The sequence below is a fragment of the Lycorma delicatula genome, chromosome 2, assembly GCF_047948215.1.
Source record: "Lycorma delicatula isolate Av1 chromosome 2, ASM4794821v1, whole genome shotgun sequence".
Taxonomy (NCBI): Eukaryota; Metazoa; Arthropoda; class Insecta; order Hemiptera; family Fulgoridae; genus Lycorma; species Lycorma delicatula.
Window position 1 is genome coordinate 90,680,476 of NC_134456.1, and position 23,598 is coordinate 90,704,073.

The 23,598-nt window shown below is 31.9% G+C and overlaps 1 protein-coding gene across 6 annotated transcripts in view; it reads left to right on the plus strand.

Moving 5' to 3' along the window:
• LOC142318991 (bcl-2-related ovarian killer protein-like) overlaps positions 1-20,748 on the plus strand; it is a 421,142-nt gene extending 400,394 nt beyond the window's left edge. For 4 of the 6 annotated variants that reach the window (XM_075355752.1, XM_075355753.1, XM_075355754.1 and 1 more), the window contains 2 exons: positions 16,548-17,280; positions 20,359-20,744. In XM_075355752.1, coding sequence (XP_075211867.1) covers positions 16,609-17,280; positions 20,359-20,499 — 813 coding nt within the window. In that variant the 5' untranslated portion in view covers positions 16,548-16,608 and the 3' untranslated portion in view covers positions 20,500-20,744. Of the gene's footprint in view, positions 1-16,547; positions 17,281-20,358 lie in introns of all 6 variants that reach the window. The other 2 variants (XM_075355750.1, XM_075355751.1) reach the window with 1 other exon arrangement.
• Positions 20,749-23,598: the final 2,850 nt, after the last annotated feature.

The window sequence follows — 23,598 nt, forward strand, 5'->3', positions numbered from 1 at the left end:
AAAGAATTTCATCAGGAATAAATTAACCATGTGAGAATATTTTTGAAAAAATAACTTGAAAACACACACACACACACTAAGGGAAATAAAGTTCTGTTTTATCCAATTTGTCAGGTCAAAAAACATAAGAAACCATCAAGTTTTAAATTTTCAGTGTAACCTCATTTCGTCAGGAGAACTGAAATCCCTAGCCGAAATTTTTTTTAAAGTTTCAAATTTCGTTTCATCACATTCATTATTGGAAGAAAGAATATAAAACTGTTTTTTTTTGTTTTTTTTTTTTTTTGTTATATTAACAGAAAACAATCAGTAAAATAATTATTTTATTGTCATATTAGATATTCGAACTGATTACGTAATAAAAAAATTGGATTAACGATGATGTGAACTTATGAATCAGCTTGTACACTTCAAATCTATAAATGTTTGAATGATAACTTTGAATATTTCGATGATACTTACTTAAAATCTTACTGGTTCATTATTTAACCAAACTCAGTGTGAGTGTGTTCTTTTATGATCCGGATGTAATTTCCAAGTGTCGAATTAATTTTGATGGCTTCATGCTTTCATCGGATAGAACTTAAAGCAAACAACGCACTGTGGCTTTCCATCCGATAAGATTAAAACCATAATTTAAAAAACTGTCTTTGTACAGTCTTTTCTTTTTACGGATCGATTCACTGGATGTAGATGGCCTACTTCATTTATTCAAAAAGAAACCTCAATTATTATTATTTTCAGTGAAACTACGCTTTTAAAAATGTAAATAAAAGCACCAAACGCACGCTTTGCATTCGAAAATAAACGGACTACGATACCTTACGCCTCTTTTATACTGAGAGCACGACGTGTTCAAACTTATCGTACGCATGTTCGAACATGACGCTCTCACGCAGAATATTATGGAAGCAGACAAAATTACAAGGAGCACGTACAAATCATCGCGCGCGCTGTCGGGTTAAACAATCCAACTGATAGGTATATAAATAACTAACTAGAGATTTTTAACAGTCAAATCCTATTTACTTCTTCTTATAATATTTTGAATATATTAAGTTGTTATAGGTTTGGTTTATAGAATTTTCATGTGATTTTAGGATATTATAAACAACCGGAATCGATTAAAAAAAATTCAAATTTGATGAAAAATTCATGAAGCGGAGATTTGAATTTTAAACGTTGTGGTTTGTATAATTTTAATGAACGTAGTTCATTAAAGCCCACAGTTCATTTTAAGCCCATAAAAGTGGGCTTAAAAGCCCACTTTTGTGGGCTTTTTTGGTCACTTTTGTTCCAGTCGAATGCAATCAAAACGGGAGGTGTACAACTAGATGTTACAACAGTCCTAAATCCAATATTTCGACTTCCTACGGCTAATCGTTTTTTAGTTATGCGAGAGATACATACATATTATGTACGTACAGATGTCATGCCGAAAAGTGGATTAATGGATGGTCAAATTGGATATTTCCGTTCATATCTGAAAACCGAGATTTTTCGCGATCACAATACTTCCTTTACTTCGTACAAGGAAGTAAAAACGTATAAATAAATAACCTAAAGCTTCTTTTACTAAATTTAATGTCGTATATGTATCGAGAGATATCGTCGATATCGATTGTCATTGTCTATATCGATCGTTTTCTATGTCAATATCGACTTCCTCAGGCAGTTATATGATTATATATTAAATTATTCTATTATTAAATATTATGAAACTAATAACATGAAAATATTCCCGGGACAAATATTAATAAATTACGAAATTTTCAGCGAATTTGGTTGATCTGTTTTTGAGTTGTTACGGGACACACAAAACAAAGATTGTCTTTTATTTATATCGATGAATGGTTTTTTTAAACATATGAATTAATTTTTTCTTTTAATTTATTGCACTTTACAAATTTTCAGTGTTTTATTGATTTATTACATTTAATAATAATTAAGATTTACCCATACGTACTTAATTAATGGTAAAAAAAGTATGCATACTAAAAATAAATTCAAACTTTGAGGAGTAAAAATCTGTTATGAAATTTTTTGTTATTCTTCTAGATAATTTATTATACATAAATATATAGATTAAATACATTGTATTTGTAAGAAACGGAATAAACCCAACAATTTTCATGTGTAAATCAATACGCCAAACATATACGAACAGTCTCCTTACTGCTGGTCGGTTAATCGCTTTACCATGTAATAGCCTATCTTATATAACAATTTTTTGCAGCTGTTTTTTTTCTCAGTGAACTTATTTTTATATCTGTAAATTTGTTATATAATATTTAACGCAAAAAATATCATCCTTATAAAATTTTACTTATTTTATAATTTCATCTTATTACGATCTTACCATGTTAAATACAATTATTTTTTTATATATCTTACCACCTTCCATTTTATTTATTATTGTATAAAACTATTTTTTCTAATACAAAAGATTGGCTCAACTATTTTATTATATAATAAGAACCTTGAAAGTTTTGTATTCATATACGATTTGAATAGCGTATGCAAATGACAAATATAAATGTGTTATGAATTCATAAATTTAAATTTATTATGTTGTTAATTAAGCAGACCGTCTTTAATTCGATCTTCAAATAACTGTATCATCAATTATCCGAATGCTTTCATAAAATTATTAAAAACTAGCCGGCCCGTCTACCCAGAAACTGAACCTCGGGGCTCTGGTTAGCCCAGGCGAATTCAGGAGCCAACTTAGGGCTTAGGGGCTCGGGGCCTCCCAGGGCCAATGCGCCTACCTCATCGTCGCAGAGCTCGCTTCGGTCGCTATTCCTATCTACCGAGAGCCCCCCTCCACTCTATCGAGTGCGGGTGCTCCACCCCCCTGGAGCCCCGCACTGTACTTGCGTTTGTGAGAATATAAATAATAATTCAGTATTCAGGCTTTATAGAAACCTGAAAAAGAAACTAAATTACAAAATGTAGAATAATTGTTACCTAAAGTACACACACCTTTGTCGACGAAAAATTCATAACTTATTTCTTTGCCGTGGTGGCAGAAATACAATAATGAAGTAAAAGCGTTAAAGATATTGATTAAGGAAAAAATAGATTAATTCATAACTTCACCCTCCTTGGGGGACGAAGAAATAATGAATATTTTTAATATCTTAACCTTTAAGGTAGTTAGGGCCTCGGTCGATGGCCTAAAATCTTCCCTGGGATAACACTAATCCTGCAAATTTGAAAGTAATCGGTGGGTTGGTTCTCGCGTGATGCGATAATAAACAAACTTAATACGTATATTTCCGAATATCCATGATCTATTAGATGGAGAGTGTATCTGATGCATGCAAATGTTAGCCTTCAACCTGCTAAAAAATACTCCGTTTGAATTTTTAAAATCGGACGATTGTTTGCAGAGATATTATAAGAGTACCCAATTGCACATCCCAAAAAAGCTCCCCAGGAGCACCCCGTTTGTCACCATTTGTTGATAATGACTGGTCTAGCCTCCCACGAGCTGCCCGCGTACCTCACCACTAGCCTCACACGCAGCCCCACGGGAAGCTCGTTATTGTTAAACAGAATTTTATTAAATTTATTTGGTATTATTTTATTTAACGTAAATTTAATTCTATTTTTTAATATTATTCATTCGAATCATTCAGTTCAAACCCAGCTAACACATTGATAGAGACACAGTTCACAGTTAATTCAATTCATTAAAGTTTGTGCAATAACCGGCAAATTTCTATATCCTCTTTCTCTTTATATAATAATACAGATAATATTTTTGTTTTATGTTTTTCTTGTTTAATATAAATTTTTCTTTCCTAGCGAATATTGTATTAAATTTTAATATACTGTATTAAAGGAGAAAGTATGAAAGGAGAAGAAATGGGGAATCTGTATTTTTTGCAAATCTTTACGTTTTAGTGTCCAACTAGCTCATCTAGACCAAAAATTCGTATACATGTATTGGGTGTCCCAAAATAAACTTATATTTTTAATTTTCCGCCATTTTTTCTCGTTAAAACCAGAGTAGATATTTTTATATGGTGTTATCAGTAAACATTGAGGTTAGATTATGGAAAAGTACACACGTTAACAATGCGTAGAAATTGTAAAAATAGCAATATAACGACGGAAAAAATCGCCTTTAGGTTCGAGGCTCATTTTCTTCTTACCGACTTCGTCAATAAACAAAATTGTAGCATTTGAAGATAAGAAAATCCAATAAAGATTGAAGAATTTCCCACGCATTCTCGACGGGTCACGGTTTGGTTCGGATTTTGGGTTGGAGGATTGATCGGACCTTATTCGAAAATGAAAATGGAGATGCCGTCACGTTAATGGAGTTCGATATCGTGAGATGATTTCAAATTTTTTATGGCCTAAAATTATTGATTTGAATGTTGAAAACTTGTGGTTTCAACAAGACAGTGCAACATCTCACATGTTACAAAGAAACCGTGCAAGAAAAATTTAATGGTCATGTTATGTCGCAGCGAAGTAATGTAAACTGACCGCTAAGATCATGTGACTTGACACTGTTGGACTTTTGCTTTGGGGGTTATGTTAAGAATAGATGTACATTGATAAACCACAAACAATTGAAGTCCTCAAAGAAGAAATTCACAAAATTGCCGACATTTCCCAAGAATTATGACAACTTGTTTTGGAAAATTTTGTCAAAAGCGTGAACATGTGTAGCCAAGGTCAGGACGCTCATTTGTCAGATGTTTTGTATCACACACAACTTCCATGACAATATTTTCTAACAAACCAAAAATATTATCAAATATCAAATGAAACATGTATTTAAAAAAATTAATAAATATTCAGCTCATTTTTGGACACCTTTATGTGCGTACGTATACACGTGTTTTTTCCACTCCTTTTATTCTTATATCTTAAAACCCACCGGGTTGTTCTAGTGGTGAACGCGTCTTCCCAAATCAGCTGATTTGGAAGTGAGAGTTCCAGCGTTCATGTCCTAGTAAATTCAGTTATTTATACACGGATTTGAATACTAGATCGAGGATATCGGTGTTCTTTGGTGGTTGGGTTTCAATTAACCACACATCTTAGGAACGCTTGAACTGCGACTGTAGAAGACTGCACTTCATTTACACTCATACATATCCATCCTCATTCATCCTCTGAAGTAATATTTGAACGGTAATTACTGGAGGCTAAACAGGAAAAAGAAAAAAGCCTTTTATCTCAGGACTGATCGAACCGATTTTCTTCAAATTTGGCTCAAACATTTCTGTATATGGGGCATTGATCATATTTTTTTTTTAATTCGTTTTGGAAGTGGGGGATATCACTAAAAAAACTAATTTCGACTTTCTTCAGAGGCATTTTAGAGAAAATTTTATTTAATCAAATTTTTGACAATGCATACATACCGTAAATAACAAAAAATCAATCTCATCTCTTAAAATAAAAATTTTTTATTTTTTTATTTTGCTTTATCCCTTTGGTTTCAGTGTTTTACAAAAAAGTTTTGATAGTTCATACTTCATAGAGTATCAAGTCTACTTTTTTTTAAATTGTAAACCTCGGACCTAAAATTGAGACTTTTTTTTTTGGAATTCCTTTTTTCTTATGTTAGCCTCTACTGAAGGGGATATTAGATTTAAAGAAAACTTTACTATGCAGATTTGTTAAGCTTAACCTATATATGAATATTTTTAGAAAATGTTTTCTTAAAATTTATTTCCCACCTCTAAAATAGATATTCCGTTTTTTTTGTTTTTTTTTCCTCTGATTCATCACTTAAAGGGATACTGAAATTAAAGTAGCTTTGGCACCTACATTATAATCCGAACCCAAAGTAAGAAGCAATCTTTTATCATTACTTTAAAAAAAATTATATTTTATTTTATCAGTATGTTAAGCATTTCTTTTAAAATGATTATTTTTTATTAGGGATAACTTCAATGCAAATACCAGCTTTTTTCTATGTTTTCCCCACAGAGTAAGAAAAAAATCAAAGAATTTTTTATTCGAAATTTGGGAATTTTAATGCTTAAACCTTAGTTTAGTAATCATGAATTGATCGGCGTAGCCGGGAAAGTCATGCAGTACTTTTCCAGAATTTCAACACTGTTAAAATGAATGTATTTTTAATTGGTTTTTTGTAATCGCGAAAAACTTCAGATTTCAACGGAAATATCCAATTTGACCAGTTTCGGCGTGACGTCTGTACCTACTATGTATCTCGCATAACTCAAAAACGATTAGCCGTAGGATGTTGAAATTTTGGATTTAGTACTGTTGTAACATCTAGTTGTTACTTCCCTTCCCCTTTTGATTGCAATCGACTGAACAAAAAGTGTCTAAAAAAAACTCAAAATCAAAAATATTTGTATTTTGGGCTTTTCTTAAGGACAGTAATAAGCCCTCATTGAGAGCTTTTCAATAAAATATCATAAGTGGAACTTATTTTCATTGGTTCCAGAGTTATAGCCAAATAAAAAAAGTTTAATTGATGAAATATTTGGATCTTAGAAGGGGAAGGCACATCGGTTCGTATCAACTTGATCTCCTTTTTTTAAATTTAAATATATTGATTTATTAATAATTATTAACCTCTGATAGTAAAAAAGTTTTACGATGATAATAGTTTAATAAAAATAAAAAAAATATGAAAAAGTATCATAAGTTATTAACGAAATAAAATTTTATGTACTTTTAAAAATGTGTATATGTAATTTAATAGGCGTACAAGGAAGTCATATGATGTCCACATCAGATTTTTTAATTTTATTGTTCGATAAAATTAAAATAATAATGCCCAATACAAGTTTAATTCTTTTACAATAAAAACGAAAGAACAATACGTAATATTGAAAATTTACCACTTATATTTTATCGAAAAATTAAATCAACAATCGAAAGTCAGAACCATTCGCATCATCATCCTCTCAATCGTAGAATCTCCAGCCCTTTAAGTATTATTATAAATTCATGATAAATGTTTATTAGAAGATGTATAAATACGTTTTAACATATTTCTTAGTAGATCTTTTAGCTTTATTTTAACGACATTTTATTTCGTTAAGTATTTATTTTCATATTTTGAAGCAAAATTAAACGTGTTCGATGGAAGATAATATTAAAATCACTATAGTTATATCGTACTTAAAGATAGTTTGAAATAAACTTGACTTTAAATATTAAATACAAATAATTAAATTAAAGCTTTGTAAATATAATATAAAAAATTCTGGAATCAATCCTTTTTTTTACTTTCCCATCTAGATGGCCCTATAACTGTACAAGAGAAAGTATTGTAATCGGTCCAATTTTGGCATATGCGGTTTTCACCGGATCGTGACGTTTTGACACCTAAGGAATCCAAAAAACCGGATGTTAATGTTTGTATGTACTTGTGTGTGTCTGGTGTTCACCTTATCACCACCTAAATCACCTTATATCACCAGAACTACTGGGCCGATTTTGACCAAAATTGGTCAGATTACCTCTATATATTGGGCATTGATGCTATTAAATTTACAACTTTTTTTTGGTTGTTTGTGGGCGAAAAACGCTTGGGCGTTATCATCGTCCAGTAGTTATTATTAAAAGTGCAATATAACTCCGAAATAATAAGCTATACAAGGTGTAAATGTAATATTAATCATATAATAAAAATTTACTAAAACAACTTAAAATTTACAAATAAAAATTTACAACTTAAAAGGTCAAGGGGATGAGGCTATAGAGTAAGGTAACTTTCAGTATCTCGAGATTTCGCTTAATTAACGTCATTATTTGGGGGGGGGGGATGGCAAAAGCGTTATCATCTTCCGAACATGATGTAAGTATTTTAAAAACTTTGTAAAAAACTACAACATTCACAATAAACATTTAAAAGAAACGCCCAGAAAACAAAACATGCAATAGAAACACAAAACAATAGTATAAAAAAAATTAAAACAAAATGAAAACTCAAAGGAGAAATTTAAAAAAATCAATAAAGATAAAGCAAAAACTTATACTAAATTTTAAAACACAAAAACATACCACTACCACAAAAAACCACAGTATTTTTTTGGCACATTTGTTAACAATTATAAAATAACAATATTTGCAAAAAAACGTTTTTGAAAAGCCGCAGTCCCACCCCAAAAAAATTCTAATGTAGTCGGCTGCTATGTTGTGACGTCACAGGTGAGCACTAGAATTAAATAAATGAATAACATTTAAAGTGTAAAAAGTAATTCGGTCTGGCTGGGTCTCGAACTCGATCGCTCGGTTTACTTAGTACCTGGTGCGTTAAGTCTCGTGGCTATACTAAAAACACTATCACAAATACCAAAAATAAGTATATTAATAATCGTAAAGGAAAAATCCCACAAAAACAATAATAGAAAAGAAAATAATATAATAAGTATTCTAAAACCAAAAGATATAATAAAAAATATTTTTGAATAAATAAAAACATTCGCTTGTACAAGCGAAATTACTTGTACGCAAGTTGTGAGATATATTGGTTTAGTTAGTGTCGACCGTCGCGGCTTTAGCCGCCTAACAGGAAACTCCTACAACTCGGCTTTTATCAGTTTACTCAGAGAATTTTTGTAAGAATTTGTTTTTCAACTTTTATTAGAGAAAGTAAAGTATTTTAGAACCATAATTTGATTTTTTGACAGGTCTCAAAATATAAAATTTCAAATATAAAAGCTTTTATGATTAAATTTTGATTTAAAACCTAGTTGTACTTCTCAGAAGAGGGCAGCCGGTCTCTGTTAGGTACAGAAAGATTACCCTGAGTGTTTTATCAGGTAAATCGACACTAAAAATATATTACTGGTTAAAATTTAGAAAGCTCAGTTGACCCATAGAGTGGGGACGGAAGCTGGACGCTTCCTAAACGTTAACGAATAATAACAACAAAAGAGCCTGCACCTAACTATGAAATTATATCAAATCATGTGCCTTCCACTTAATTCTAGAGCACTGATTGCATCACTTCAATTAATTTCCTATTGTTGAGTACTATCACTCTACTCGTATCTTAACCCCCTTCAAAAGTAATCCCAAATTGAAAATTACAGCGTAATATAAATGTTGGTTTGTGCATCTAATCCTTAAACGTTATAGTTTATCCTTCCGCGGAACAATACTTTCTAGACCCAAAAAATCCGGCAAGCATGAATCGATTCTCCCATTTCAAGTAGGATTCCACTATGAACAACGGAGTCTTTGTCGAGACTGAACGGGACGCAAGGATAGCGGGAAATTTGTTTTCTCCCTACTAATTGCAACCTGGACAAATGTCCCTTGCGTCTTTTTATCTGGCGGGTTATCATCTGTTTTGTGGCGGTTATAGATTTTATTTTTTATTTATGGACGGATTTCGTATTTGCGTTCCGGTCCCTTAGACCAATGAGAAACAATTGACTGTGGCTGATACGGAGATACTAAGCATGTGCTTTGTACTTCCGGCAATACTCCCCTTCAGTCCGTTCTCTACATATTGGTCTTTTCGATGCTAGAGGTTTCGGTCAAACAGGAATTTGTCTTCTGTGTGGGTCCTAGTGTTTGGAGAAGCTTTCAGATACACGTGTGTCCGGGAAGGGTTTGGGGGGATCGCGTGGACACTTACTTATTAAATTTTTATAAAATTTATTTTATTTTTTTTTAATGAAGCGCGGCAAAATCGCTCTTAACGTTGCCGCGCGCAAAAAAAAAATCCTAATGTTGAAAAATATTAATTAGGATAGTATGGGCATAGATTCAGATGTTTTCAATAAAATATGAAAGTTAACAATTTATTTCATTTATCAATCCGAATAATTAAGTGGTCTACTAGTAGTTAACAATGGTCAGGTAAGATATATTTCCGTTAGGAATTAGTAGTGACTATTAAATTAGTATGGGATAAACATAATACCAAGTCAATGGATTTGGTATAAAAGGTTTAAAGATATTTTATTTTATTTTGTTTATTTAACTGAAGACTTCCACTAACTTGACCGTAGACAATCAAAAGGTTCCGGCTAGGTAGCAGAGGACACCTTCTGAGCATAATACAAAAAAACCATATGTTCAGTTATTATTAAGCACTCGTTGGGACATTAGATTTTATCTATATCTATACTATTAGATTACTAGGATATTATAATGGGGTAGATTAAATTAATATTGGTTCCTGCATTTATTTTACGTGTAATTTGAATAAAATACAACACAACTAAATGTTTTAATTAGTTGTTAAGCACTAGTAAGGGTGTTATATTATACTTTATAACTCAGTAGTATTGTGTGATGCTGAAATGGAGTAAATATAATTGATTTAATTTTGGTCAAAAAAAAACCGTACATCCACGTATTTGTGAACTGTAACAACTTTGCACCCAATATGAAATTTTACGCGCACATCTCTTTTTAATGACCTCTTTTTTTTATTTTTTTTTTAAGGTCCGCAGTCATTTCTGGGAGTTCCCTGTTGGCTCACTCGATGTAGAGGCTCCTGGTCTCGTTCATCATACACAAACCCTCGTTCCGCCTTTTCGCGGTGGTTCATCTAACACGACGTGAGGCCTTTTCCTCCCACCATGCTTTGTCGCGAGCGGGCCGGATTTAACAGGGATTCAGTCACTAAAACAGTAATCACTTGGCTTCAGCTGACTCGCTGCCAACCAATGGTCAAGTAACACAGGTTCTGACTTACCGGCCTCCGTGGCGCAATAGTCCCGAACCCGGGACTATTACTATTTATTTTTCACCTCCAGAACTACCATTAGGTATTACTTCAGAGGATGAAATGAATGAATTTGTAGCGTGTGTGAAAATGCTATGCCTGACCGGGATTCGAACCCGGGACCTCCAGATGAAAGGCCGAGACGCTACCACTCTCGCCACGGAGGCCGGCTTTGAATCCCGTTTAGGGATGGCATTTTCACACACGCTACAAATCATTCATCTCATCCTCTGAAACAATATCTAATGGTGGACGCGCTAGTTAAACAAAAAAAAATAAAAATAGGTTCTGACCTAATCTAGTTCAGAAAGTGACTCCAGAAGATCAGAAAAACAGATCTTACTTTTTTAAGAACCGGTAGTTTAAAAAAATAAATAGAAAAAAGAGTTTGAAATGAAATTGATAAAAACGTGTTTGGTAATTATATATACATATATACAATACGATTATTCTAATTTTTTTTGTGGTTATTGTAAAACAAGTTACTAAGCTTCAAACTTATTAGCTAAGTTACAACTTTAAAGTATTATCTAAATAAGATTAAGTAATAAATATTTATTGTATTACAGTTTTACAAAGGAATATTTTTAATTTATAGTATTACGGTATATGGAATTTCTGACGTCAAAACGTTTTGTTTTTAAAAACAAAACATTCAAGCTTGAAACAAAAATAATCAGTTCACTGTCACGGTGATTGTTCGATATTTCAGAAAAATATTACGTTCAAGGACATCATTACAAAAATCTCATAGCATTTGCTCAAATCATAAGCAATGCTTAACGATTTTTGCAAGATATTTAACTAATTTTTTTCAATAATAAATAATTGCAGTAAAACAAATTGCTGATTCGTAACTAGTTCGTGTATGACTTGTATAAACAAATTATGAAGTTTGTATAAACACGCATACATTCATACATTACTTTAACAACTATTTCTATAATTACTTTTAACTGAATAATATATAAATGTAACTATACTAATTGACAATATTCTAATTACCACTGGAATATTAACGTAACTTGTATTTCAAAGGTCTTTATGAAATATTGTACGTAGCGTTTGCCTTAAAATAGTATGGAGACCTATATGTTACTACAACTCTCAGCTAGTATCTAAATAGATACAAGTGTATTTAGGTACAAAAATAATTTATGGCAGGTTTGACAGTTCTTTCGCTATTTTGAAATTATTTTTAATTTTCTAAATAATTTTCGGTAGAGATTTGCTTGAAGGCTCGAGGTAATTGATCTCAATCTGTACTAGTCATATTATTACAAGTATTTTTAAATGAATTTGAAGATTAACTTTTCCCTAATAATAACGGTAAAAAAATAAAATCAAGTGTGTCTTTATTTTAGTTATAAATTTTTTTCAATAAACCTGTTCAATTTCAATTCGTTTTCAACAAAAATTAAATCATTTTTTTTAATTAACGTTTTTAACTGTTTATTATTTAGTAGTCTTTCGAATCCCGGTCTTTTTTTTCTTTCTTTTTCCTGTTTAGCCTCCGGTAACTACCGTTTAGATAATTTTTCAGAGGATGAATGAGGATGATATGTATGAGTGTAAATGAAGTGTAGTCTTGTACATTCTCAGTTCGACCATTCCTGAGATGTGTGGTTAATTGAAACCCAACCACCAAGGAACACCGGTATCCACGATGTAGTATTCAAAAACGTGTAAAAATAACTGGCTTTACTAGGACTTGAACGCTGTAACTCTCGTCTTCCAAATCAGCTGATTCGGGAAGACGCTTTTACCACTAGACTAACCGGGTGGGTTTAAAACAACAACACGGTGGACCCGCAGATAAAATAAACCACTAACTAAACTAAACTAATGTAATTTCGCAACTTACATAGAACAAATTTCGCTTGTACGGTCGGCAGACTAGTGTAGCCGCGAGGCTTAACCCATCAGGTACCTAATCAACCGGGCGATAGAGTTCGAGATCCAGCCAGATCGAGTTACTTCTTTATACTTTAAATATTTTTCATTTATTTAATTCTACCGCTCACCTCTGACGTCACAACATATCAGACTACGACAGTAGTCCGGCCGCTAAGTTGGATGTGAGATGTGCAAAGGGGGGGGTACATTTTGTGCCATTTTTCGGTTTTCTGGTGTATTTAGGGGTCAATTCGTCAAGATTCGGTGAAAACCGGATATGTCCAATTTTGACCGATATCCATACTTTCCCTTCTGTATAGCTATAGCTGCTATATAGACTAGAAAGTAAAACTAAAACAAGTAAAACATTTTTTCATAAAGAAAATAAATCTACTCTATAAAAACTATATTTCGGAATTAGAAAAAAGTTATTAAAATATTTAGGCAGAGTTTAATGCTTTATAACGCCAAAACATGTTAAATTAAAAAAAATAGAAAACTCTTTTATAAATCAATGTTTTGCGAGAACGTTGAAAATTGAGTAGAGATTATATAAAATTAGGAAATTTTAAGATAAATTTAGAGAAGAGAAATTTTTCTTAGAAAATATTTAAAAAACTATGATGGTGGATTATGTATTAAAGCATTCAGGTTTAGTTAATCTGCTAATGGAAGGAAATGTTAAGGGTAATAACTAAACTCTGTAAGGGAAGAGAAAGTATTAGAATGAATGAAGCAGAAAACGACGAAGTAGAGCGTAGTAAATAGTCTGAGATTAAAAGATTAGCACCAAACAGAAAGAGTATTAAGTACAGTACCAAACAAAAGATAAGGGAAAAAGCTTGTCAAATGTTTTATTTTAAATACGTGAAGGTGTGATTTTTCTGCTACTTAAGTAAAAGAATCGCATTCATATTTGTTATGTATCCCTAATTACTGCTAATTACATTTCAAATATCCTATTGTTTACAACATAAAGCAGTAAACAGACGGCAATCAGATAATTTTATTTTAATTTCGGCTTAACCTTACACAGAAACTTTAGTACTTAAGAATTGTTTGAAAATAAAGATCAAAACTAATTCACCATTCCTTTATAAGTCAATATACTATTTACATTTCATATCGTCACTAAAGGGAAAAAAATTTATCCTTTAAAATATTACATTATTTCCGAACCCAGTCTTCTGAACTCAAGTTAGAGTTGAAGTTGAAAACAGCAGTATTGTTTATAAGACAACTGGGCCAATCAGTTGGGGCGGAGCAGTTAGACCGGATGCCTCAGGTATTTATGGCCAAGGTCATTGTTCACTTTCTTTACGACTTACATATTTTATTTTAATATAAATGGAAAATATTCTGCATGTGACGGAAAGAGCCGACTTCTACCCCCGCTTTCACCTTAGTCAGTTTAAGCGGCTGACTATCTCAATTATTCTGAAAACAAAAACGATATACTGCAGGCCGATCAGATAATGCTTTCGAATGCGTGTGGGTGCATTTAATCCTTGTTAAAAAAGCAATTCTCTGTAAAACTATTTATTGTAATACAATTTTACACCATGTTGAATCACTTATGTAAATTACAATTCAGTCAACATTAAATTTAAAAACCTATTTTCTTTGTAGAGTAATACTATTATGTATACTAAATGCAATAGTAAAAACAAGTTTTTTTAGAGACCACCTTTGGTTCAACATAAATGATACTGATCTCCGTGGTGGAGTGGTAGCCTCTTCATCTTTCTTCCAGAAAGTTCTGGGCTCTAATTTCAGAACTTGGTATTTTTTCAATTTTTATATTACATTGAAGGTAGAACAGTATAGACAGAGGAAAGGAAACTGGATCGGGCTTATAATTAGGGGAAAAGGAGTAAAAAATACAGTTCTTGAAGGTTTTTTGAAGATGAAAAATGAAGAAGAAGGAAGAGGCTGAAGTTAATAAACGACATAAGGGGTAGTGAATGTTATGATGACACAGAAAGAAAACCACAATTCAGAAACAGAGGTGCCAGGACCTGCCAACAGGCAGAACACTGTATGATGGTGATACTTTATTCGCATGCACTATACAGGTAATAGTAGTTTATACGGCTATCATCTAAGAAAAAAATAATCATGTAAAGGGAAGAACAGATAAAATATTGTATTCAAAACAAATATTTAAATAAATTATTAATTTATCCTTTTCCCCACCCTGGAAATGGAATTTATTGAATGTGTAAAATACACCCAAATCTGAATGCAAAAGTTGTAAAATTGTATTTTAAAAATTTATCAATTTAACGGAAAGCAGGTAAAATACTTAGAATCTGTATAATTACAAAATAAATGATACAGAAAATTCAAAAAAAAAATTAACGAATATAATATCAAATCAAGATTTGGAAGACGCTAATTTTCTCTTTGACTTTAAAATGTTTTATTAAAAATGGAAATTTTATTTTGGGTCGCAAAGACTTTTTGTATATCATTGAAATTCAGAATGATACTCTATTACAAAAGTTTATAGATATATTGTGCAGCTTTATTGATTCAAGGTATGTAGGCAGCTATATCCTTTGTTCATATAATGAAATGTAGTTTTATTATATTTATGGAAAACCGAGTAAGAGCATTTTGTTAATTACAACCAACAATAAAATTTTGGTGAAGGATAGTATCAAAGAACTATTGCTATTAAAATGTATCTGATTCTTGAACTGCCTACTTCTCATACAGGAAGGCAGGTGCACATTATTTATGCCACTCTAACTCTTTTCACTGCATTATTTTATTTTGTCATAATATCAGATATATTAATTTTGTTTAAGTTAGGTAAAGCCTTACTTTAAAGATATTATAGAGAAAACATATATCGTGTCATGTGAGGAATGGAAGTCAGCACCAGGACACGTGAGTTTTTAAGATACAAAAATAGGTTGTAAGATTATTATCTGGGATCCATAAGTAAGAATCATGTAGACCTGTATTTAGAAAATTAAATATGTTTACTTGTACTTTTGTTTATTTTTAAGTACTTGTAATCTTTGCTAAAAAGAGACGATCACATATTCTTAAAAATAACAATTTCCATCTAACAGCAAACAAGACAACAACATGTTTTCATGAAACATGTTTTCAACTTTCTTTCAACTTAAAAGAAAGGCCCTTATTATCTAACCGTAGCCACTTAGCCAATTTTAAGAAATTTCAAAAACACTAAAAAATATTCTAACCGATTTATTTAAAATACAATTAAAAGTTTTTCTTTTATGTAAACAATATTATTCTGTTGATGAATTTTTAAGTAGTACAAAAAATAATAAATAATTGAAAACAAAAACAGTCTGCATCTTGTATAGAATGTACATAAAAATGTGTTTATGTGCTCAAAATAATTTTTAATAGCGGATTCTGAATTGTGATTTATTTTTTAGGAATTTTTTTATATTTAATATATTTACTTAAACATTAGTTCATTTATTTGCTTTTAAATAATTAATACGAATTTTAAAACAAGTGAACATTTTACCTTATAATTTGTTTTTATATTTATATTGTATCTTACATTAGCGTGATCTATATAATGTATTTTTATGTATAAATTATAATAAAGATTTTATTTATTTGTCTTAATTAGAAACTTGCTAACCATTATTCCAGTACTTTTGAAGCATTGGGTATTTGATTGAAATTTGTTGAGCTTTCAATCACCAGTTGTTTTCAGGTTATAACCTTCTGAAAAAAAAAATTGAAAGGAGGATACCTTGATATTAAAACAGGAGGTCATCCTAGTCCTTAAAGAAAAAAATGAAACCGAATTAATCAAAAATCCCAATCCCAAATTCAAATAAAACTTTTAAATTAAATGAAAGTGTAAACTTATAATGTTATGTGGATTGCGAAGTTTTATGTGCTTTATATTACTAAAACTTTCTTTATATATTCTAACACATAATTTTTTTTTTTTTAGCTTACTGCAACGTCGAGGGCGTGACTGTAATGCTCGAAGGGGTTCTACAAGCGGCCTGGTCATGTCAGGGCCGGACACTCTTCAGCTTCCTCCTCCACAGCGCCGCAAATTCAGTTTTCCTGCAGCTCTTCATTCCAATCTGCTGGGTCTTGCTGAGCCAACGGTTCAAGCTCGACGAAGATTCAGCAACGTCAGTGATGTCGTTTCAAGAAAGTTTTCTAACACGATCGGATGGAGATCATCTAGTGTTCCCATTCAGGACATTGTTGCTCAAGGAAAGACACTTTGCGGCCAATATATTCGCTGCCGTCTGAAACGGTCCGGAATGTTTAGTCGCAAATGTGGGCTGCAGAGACTCCGTAGCGCAGCGAGTCTACCAGGGGGTTATGTTGTAAGAGAAGTGTTTCCTGAACTTCTGGGTGTAGGACAAGAATTAGAACGCATGCATCCGAAATTGTATGTAGGTGTAGCACGACAAGCAAGTCCGACACCTGGAGGTGGAGTACTTGCAACTGATAAAGCTGTCAGTACAGTTCTCACTTCTGTTGCCCGTGAACTTCTTCGTTCCGAAATGACTTGGGCAAAAGTAGTATCACTTTACGCGGTAGCCGGGGGACTAGCTGTTGACTGTGTGAGACAAGGCCATCCTGAGTACCTTCAGTGTATCATTGAATCTATGGGTGAGGTGCTAGAAGAAGAAGTGGCTTCATGGATAGGAGAAAACGGTGGATGGGTTTGTATAGCATATGATTTGAATGTTAGACTTAGTAATTATTATTATAGATGTATGCAATGGACAAGTACAAAATCAAAATAGTTTCAAAAAAAAAAAAAAAAAAGAAGTATTTTTCCATTCATTGCCAAAGAACAATATTTTACATTCTACATGCAAAATTTTACATATACAACAGTCTTAACTGTTGAAAATAATACAAGCGTAACATAAAACGTTGTAGGTGATGGATGATGTAAGCTCCACAGATTGTAGGGATTGTATCTGCAGCACCCACTTGAATTGTTTCAGTAGAACTTTGATGACACTTGCTCTATGCTGTATAGAATTTCATCCATAAGCACAACCTCTTTTGTCAGTTTTTCTAGCTGTTGATCTCAAATCACTTTTAATCCCTTTTGTACAGTCCTTCTACCTAACCCTACTGTAAGCGTGAATTCAATATCCACACCTTGATTATGGAAGAAAAGTCCCAATGTAGAGAATTGATTTTGCTTTTGTAAAAAGTAATAGGTGCAAAACTCCAAAAACGTGGTTATCCAAAAACGTTTGTCCTCTGCGATAGTTTAACTAACAATGAGTACACGTATGTTGATACCAAAAAGACAATCTCAGATTATGTAATGTGCTACTAAGAAGGATATTTTCCATTATCAATTTTATAGTGGATCATTTGTTTTCGTGAATCATGATTACCTTGATAATCATTCCGTTCATTTATGAAGTTGATAACATTATTTGTTCTTGACCCCATTGGTATCTATCAACTCCATTCTCAAATACCACACACCATTTTGGGTTGCATGAAATTACATTGATATTGTACATTTCAAGGAACTAGCAATGAATTTTATTGTGTTAACATCCAGTCTGAATATTATTTACATTATAGAAGTCATTTTTCACAACTTCTACAAGTAGACTAACTGTACCAGCTACTTGGCACAAGTAGTGAAATATCTACACACAGTATATAGTGCTCTGAAAATTTTATTGCACAAAAAACTCCTATTTTATGATATTATGTGGAAAGAATCATTGATGTTATATTTGTCTGTGTGTATCATTTTTCTTCAGATCTTAATATTGATTTTATTAATTTTATAAATTAATTTTCTATTTAAAAGTGTTTACATCTACTTACTCTCAATTTCATAGATAAATTATGTGTAATCATTGATTTCAAGAGTCTTGCTAAAGGCTTTATTAATTCTTCAAAATCTACTGACAACGATTATTTAACATCCCAACCCTTTAGGAGAAGACCTTTAGGAAGACGTTAGAAGAAGATCTTGTGATGCTTCCGGTCACCACAACCCTCCCACACCATTCCTAGCCCTTTAATGGGAGTTGTCTTTCACCCTCTAACTTTTTACATCTCATTGTAATAAGCCAGACCTCATTGGGATGCCACCAATGTAAATGCCTCTGTAGATGTTTGCATCAGTGATTTTTTTTAAACTCAGTTTTTGCCTTTGCTGCAGGCCCATCTGGACATCTTGAATGTCCTACATCATTTCCCTCTGAACTAGCTAACCGAGTTTATGGAAGCACGAACAACGTGCCTACTTCTATGTTTTACAGAGCCAATTTCATAAATTTCTCATAATAATTGAGGCAGTAGAATAATAACATACCATCAAAAATGTTATTCACAACAATGAAATTTAGTTCTAGTTCCCTTGGTGAACTCAAAATTCAGTTCATACCCCTGACTTAGTTTCATTTGTGGACTGTTAACATGGGGAGGTGAACAGACCTCCTACTCTCACTGAGCTCCATCACAGAGTCCCACGTGACATTTACTTTCACTACTACCATCATCGAGATGCTGCTACTCCTCACAGCTGCATGGGATCCATGCCCTCGGCAATGCAGTCGCCATCCCGCCGACAGTGATGTTTGCTCTATCAAAAACTGTCCTCATCAAAACAACACTACACCTCATGGCTGCATGGTTACCCATAAACCTTGCAGTACAATTGTCATTCCGCTGACAGCTAACATTTAACAAATATCACCATTACTTTTACTGACTAACCGTGGCTCAATGTCAACACGCCTACCTCCTGCCAATCAACTGTCCAGGCGGTCTCTAGCCACCCAGGGTGCTACTCTACTTATACCCCTTCAGTCATTCTGCTCAGGGCAAGGAAATTTAGGAAGCCAGCCATGATAGTCCATTCTCTGCCAGTCTTCCAGTTGACTCGCAGATCAAGAAAGGAATTTACTCTCTTGAGCTCTCTAACAACTCTGGTACGTTCAGCCTCGTACTGGGGACAAACATAAAGAACTTGGTCAGCAGTGTCATTGACCCTACAGTTTGGGCACAAGCCTGATCAGTCAAACCAAACCTAGCCAACTATTCCTAAAAGCACCATGTCCTGAAAGGAATTAACTTATGTTAATCTTGTGAAGAATCGTTCCACCTAACTTGGCAAGAGTCAAAACCTTGGTCTTCAATTTCTCGCATACATCCAGAAGTAAGAAGACCTCCCTTCTTAAAAGCATTCTGCTTGCTACATTCCGTAGCTAAAATGTCAATGAGTTTTATGCCAGCCATCACACAGACTGCCTCTCTCAAGACAGTTCTGTAGCCTCTGACAACAACAGATAACAATAGCTGAGCTCACAATAAAATGTCCCTATAACATTGGAATTGTAAAAGATGAGCCCAGACAGGCACAGTGTACAACATTATGGCCTCGCAGACACCTTTGTAAAGAATACGCATGGTATGATAATTCAACCCCTAATTGGGATGGATGACTCTACGGACACCAAAGAAGGCATCTATCGCCTTCCTTATGACAAACTGAAGGTACTCCCTAAATTGAAGCCTCTCATCAAGGATGACACCCAGATATTTCTGAATGGTGACATACCTGATCAGAAAAACATCCATCACAACCCATGAATGATTATTTAATAATTGAAATCCAATTATACTTACTTAAAGATTTTTCTTTTCTTTTAAGTATTGTTTGTTAATATTTTATTTGACTAACTGTTTTGCACAGCTCTTTCTTTGAAATTAATTGCTATTATTTATACTTCATGTTTTTTTTTTTGTTACAGACTGGACTGCTTAATTATTGTAAACCACCTACCAATAACCTGTCTTTAGCTACTACAATAAGTTTAGTTGTAGCTGTTGTTCTAAGCACACTAATTTTAATTCTCTTTCTTCGATGGTTTAGTCGGTTTGCATTACTTTAATAACAGTGTTTTAAATATTATGATTGTATTATATCACAAATCAAAGACTGTATATCTCAATTTTTATATGATAAGGACATGGATGTTTAATGAATAAAATATTTAAAATAAATAAATTAAGATTTAAAAAACTTAAAAATGTATTATTAATAAAATTATGTCATTAAGTTACATTTAAGGTTGTGATGTATCCTTAATTAAGTTATATTTAACTTAATAGGAATATTATTAAAGAAATATAATTAAAAAAATTTTAAAAAGTGGATAAACAATGTACTTATTTTTTTATCATAATGCAATATTATAAAGCAGCAATATTTATTTTACAGTTATTTAACAAAGAGCTTTTAAGATATTTTTAGTTTGAGTAGATACTAAATGTATACCATAATAGAATCCTGGTTAATCTTTTTCCAGAGGAGCTGTTTCCAGATCAGCAGTAAAACATTCTTTCATGAACACTTTTTATATGATGATTATTTTTGCTTTATCAAAAAAGCTGAAAGAAAGGTGTTTTTTAGTGGAGTCATGTTATTGTAAAATAAACTCTTTAATAAAATTTTTCAGAACTTTATTCCAGAGTTAAGATCAATACACAAAAATATAAGAATTGTACTGGATAAGTTCAAGGAAGCAAAAATTTTATTTTTTCAAAATAATTTAAGAAGCAAGGTTTAAAACAAACATCAACTTTTATATAAATATAAGTATACCTCCAAAGAATATGATAATTATTGTCAGAACAATTACTGAACCAAAATGAAGTGGTTCACTTTATTTTTAAAAATATAAACAGTATTACAAAAAAAAATATTATTTGCTATTCTTGTCCATTAAAATTGGTCTCTGATAATAATTTGAATTTGAATGTGATGTTACACATCACATTCAAATAGAATATATCGCTATTAACGACCAAACCACCACTGTAAGCATTCAATACCAATACTGATTCTACAAGATCATAAAAAAACACCTCAAGAAACACTTTTTTGTGAAATTTACTGATTTTTTTTTAAAAAAGCTTATAACAGTTGAAAGACTTTCCATTCACGTGGCTAAAGCCGCTTTATGTGAAAGTCATGCAACTGTGGGTTGTTTCTGATGTATGGCTCACACACCACAACATAGACTTCAACAGCTATATGTCAGTGCTACACTAGTGCTCCTTATGGTGACAAGGGATACTATTGATGCAGTAGTGGCCACTTAGCCACTACTTTAGAGCATATTTTTGGGGTGGGGGTGCAATTTTGTAAAAACATTTTTGCAAATGTTACTTTATAATTGTTAAACAAATGTGCCTAAGAAAAATATGACTTTAATTAGGTGAAATCTCAAGATACTGAGGATGACCTTGCTCTGCAGCCTCACCCCTTTGACTTAAAGCTGAAAATTTAATGGCATCAATGTCCCACATATAGAAGTAATCTGACAAAATTTTGTCAAAATCGGTGCAGTAGTTCTGAAGTTATAAGGTGATTTAGAGTGCAACACTGAACACATACACTTATATACGAATAGTAACATCCTTAGGTGTCAAAACATCAAGATCCAGTGAAAACCTTATATGCCTGAATTTCTGAGATTACAATACTCTTCCTTCTATAGCTATAGTACTACCAAGACAAGAAAGTGAAAATAATATAAATTAACTTCAAGAAAAATTGACTATTATATCAGCTACAAATTTACATTTGTAGTCATTACCCACAGAACACTTGTAACAACATTCAAACATCAATTAAAATGTATATGCTACTAGCATTAACTGATATTTTATTTTTATTTGTTGTTTAAATAATTTTATCAGAACTAGTTTATTCAACTAACCGTTAAACTACTAGTTGACAAATTATTTTTTTCTTCAACCCATGACAGTTATTGACTACCCGTTATACCCATATTTAACTACCTGTTAAACAACAATAAAATAAGACTATTTAACAACCCATAACTTGACATTTAAAATTTTGTATTAACACTTGTTCAGGTGAAACAAACAGCAGTTAAGGATACAATGTCCAATGATTACTAAACATTTTGCTGTAAGTGTGGTACTTTCTTTTATAGATTAAGCACTTCAGTTACTCGCATAAAGATATTACACAAAAAATGTGTTAAAAATATTGAAAATTATTAATATCATAATTCTTTTTCCAGAAATTAAATGGAACAAAATATCTAAATTTTACTTAAAAATTAAGTGACAAATTCTCTAGATAAGTACAAATTAATTTTTATTGCTTTGATTTTTTTTTTTATTTACTAGAACTAGAGATAAAAAATTAAACTTATTTATATAACTGGTAAATATTTGGATGTGATGAACCTGTTTTATTGTTTGAAGATCAACAACTGTAATTTGTTTAATGATTTAGGCTAGTTATAATTTATTTATCATGTATTAACATGTTTAAATTAAGAATGCTTGAATTTTTCATTTCTTTACTACAGATAAGATTCATCAACCCTTCCAGTGTATACTGTCTAGTTCAAGACCGGACTTTTACTATTTATTAATAAGATGTAAATCACTTAAGCATAAATAATTTATTAATTATCTAATTATGACACTAATAAAAAAATTACTTTTTGTTTTTTAATTGTGAAATGGTGTAATCAAGGTTGCTCGGGTCCAGTCAAAATTAACTTAATGGATGGGATTCTACTGCATGTGTATACTGTGTTTTATAAAGGTAACAATATCCTGACCATTCTAATGTTGCCCTATTATGGTATTATTTGTAATCCTAAGTTTTCATATGTATATGTAAGTTACCACCAGCCTCCACACAGTAGTTTTTAATCACTTCCTATGATAAGCAGGAGTATCCTGATAATTTCTATTACTCTTGGCCAAAAAGGGAACTTGATACATTCAGTGAGACTGAAGATGATTTATTAATTTTAAAAAAATCAATAAATTACCGTATTAATGCATTAGCTACAAAATAAACTAAACATAATCATCAATTAAAAAGCAATTTCCCAAGAAATCTAAAATTATTTTGAAATCAAATTCTTTAAATGTCTTCAATACTTTGAATTTATTATATTTAGTACTTTGAAATGATGTTCAAATAATAAAAATAGATT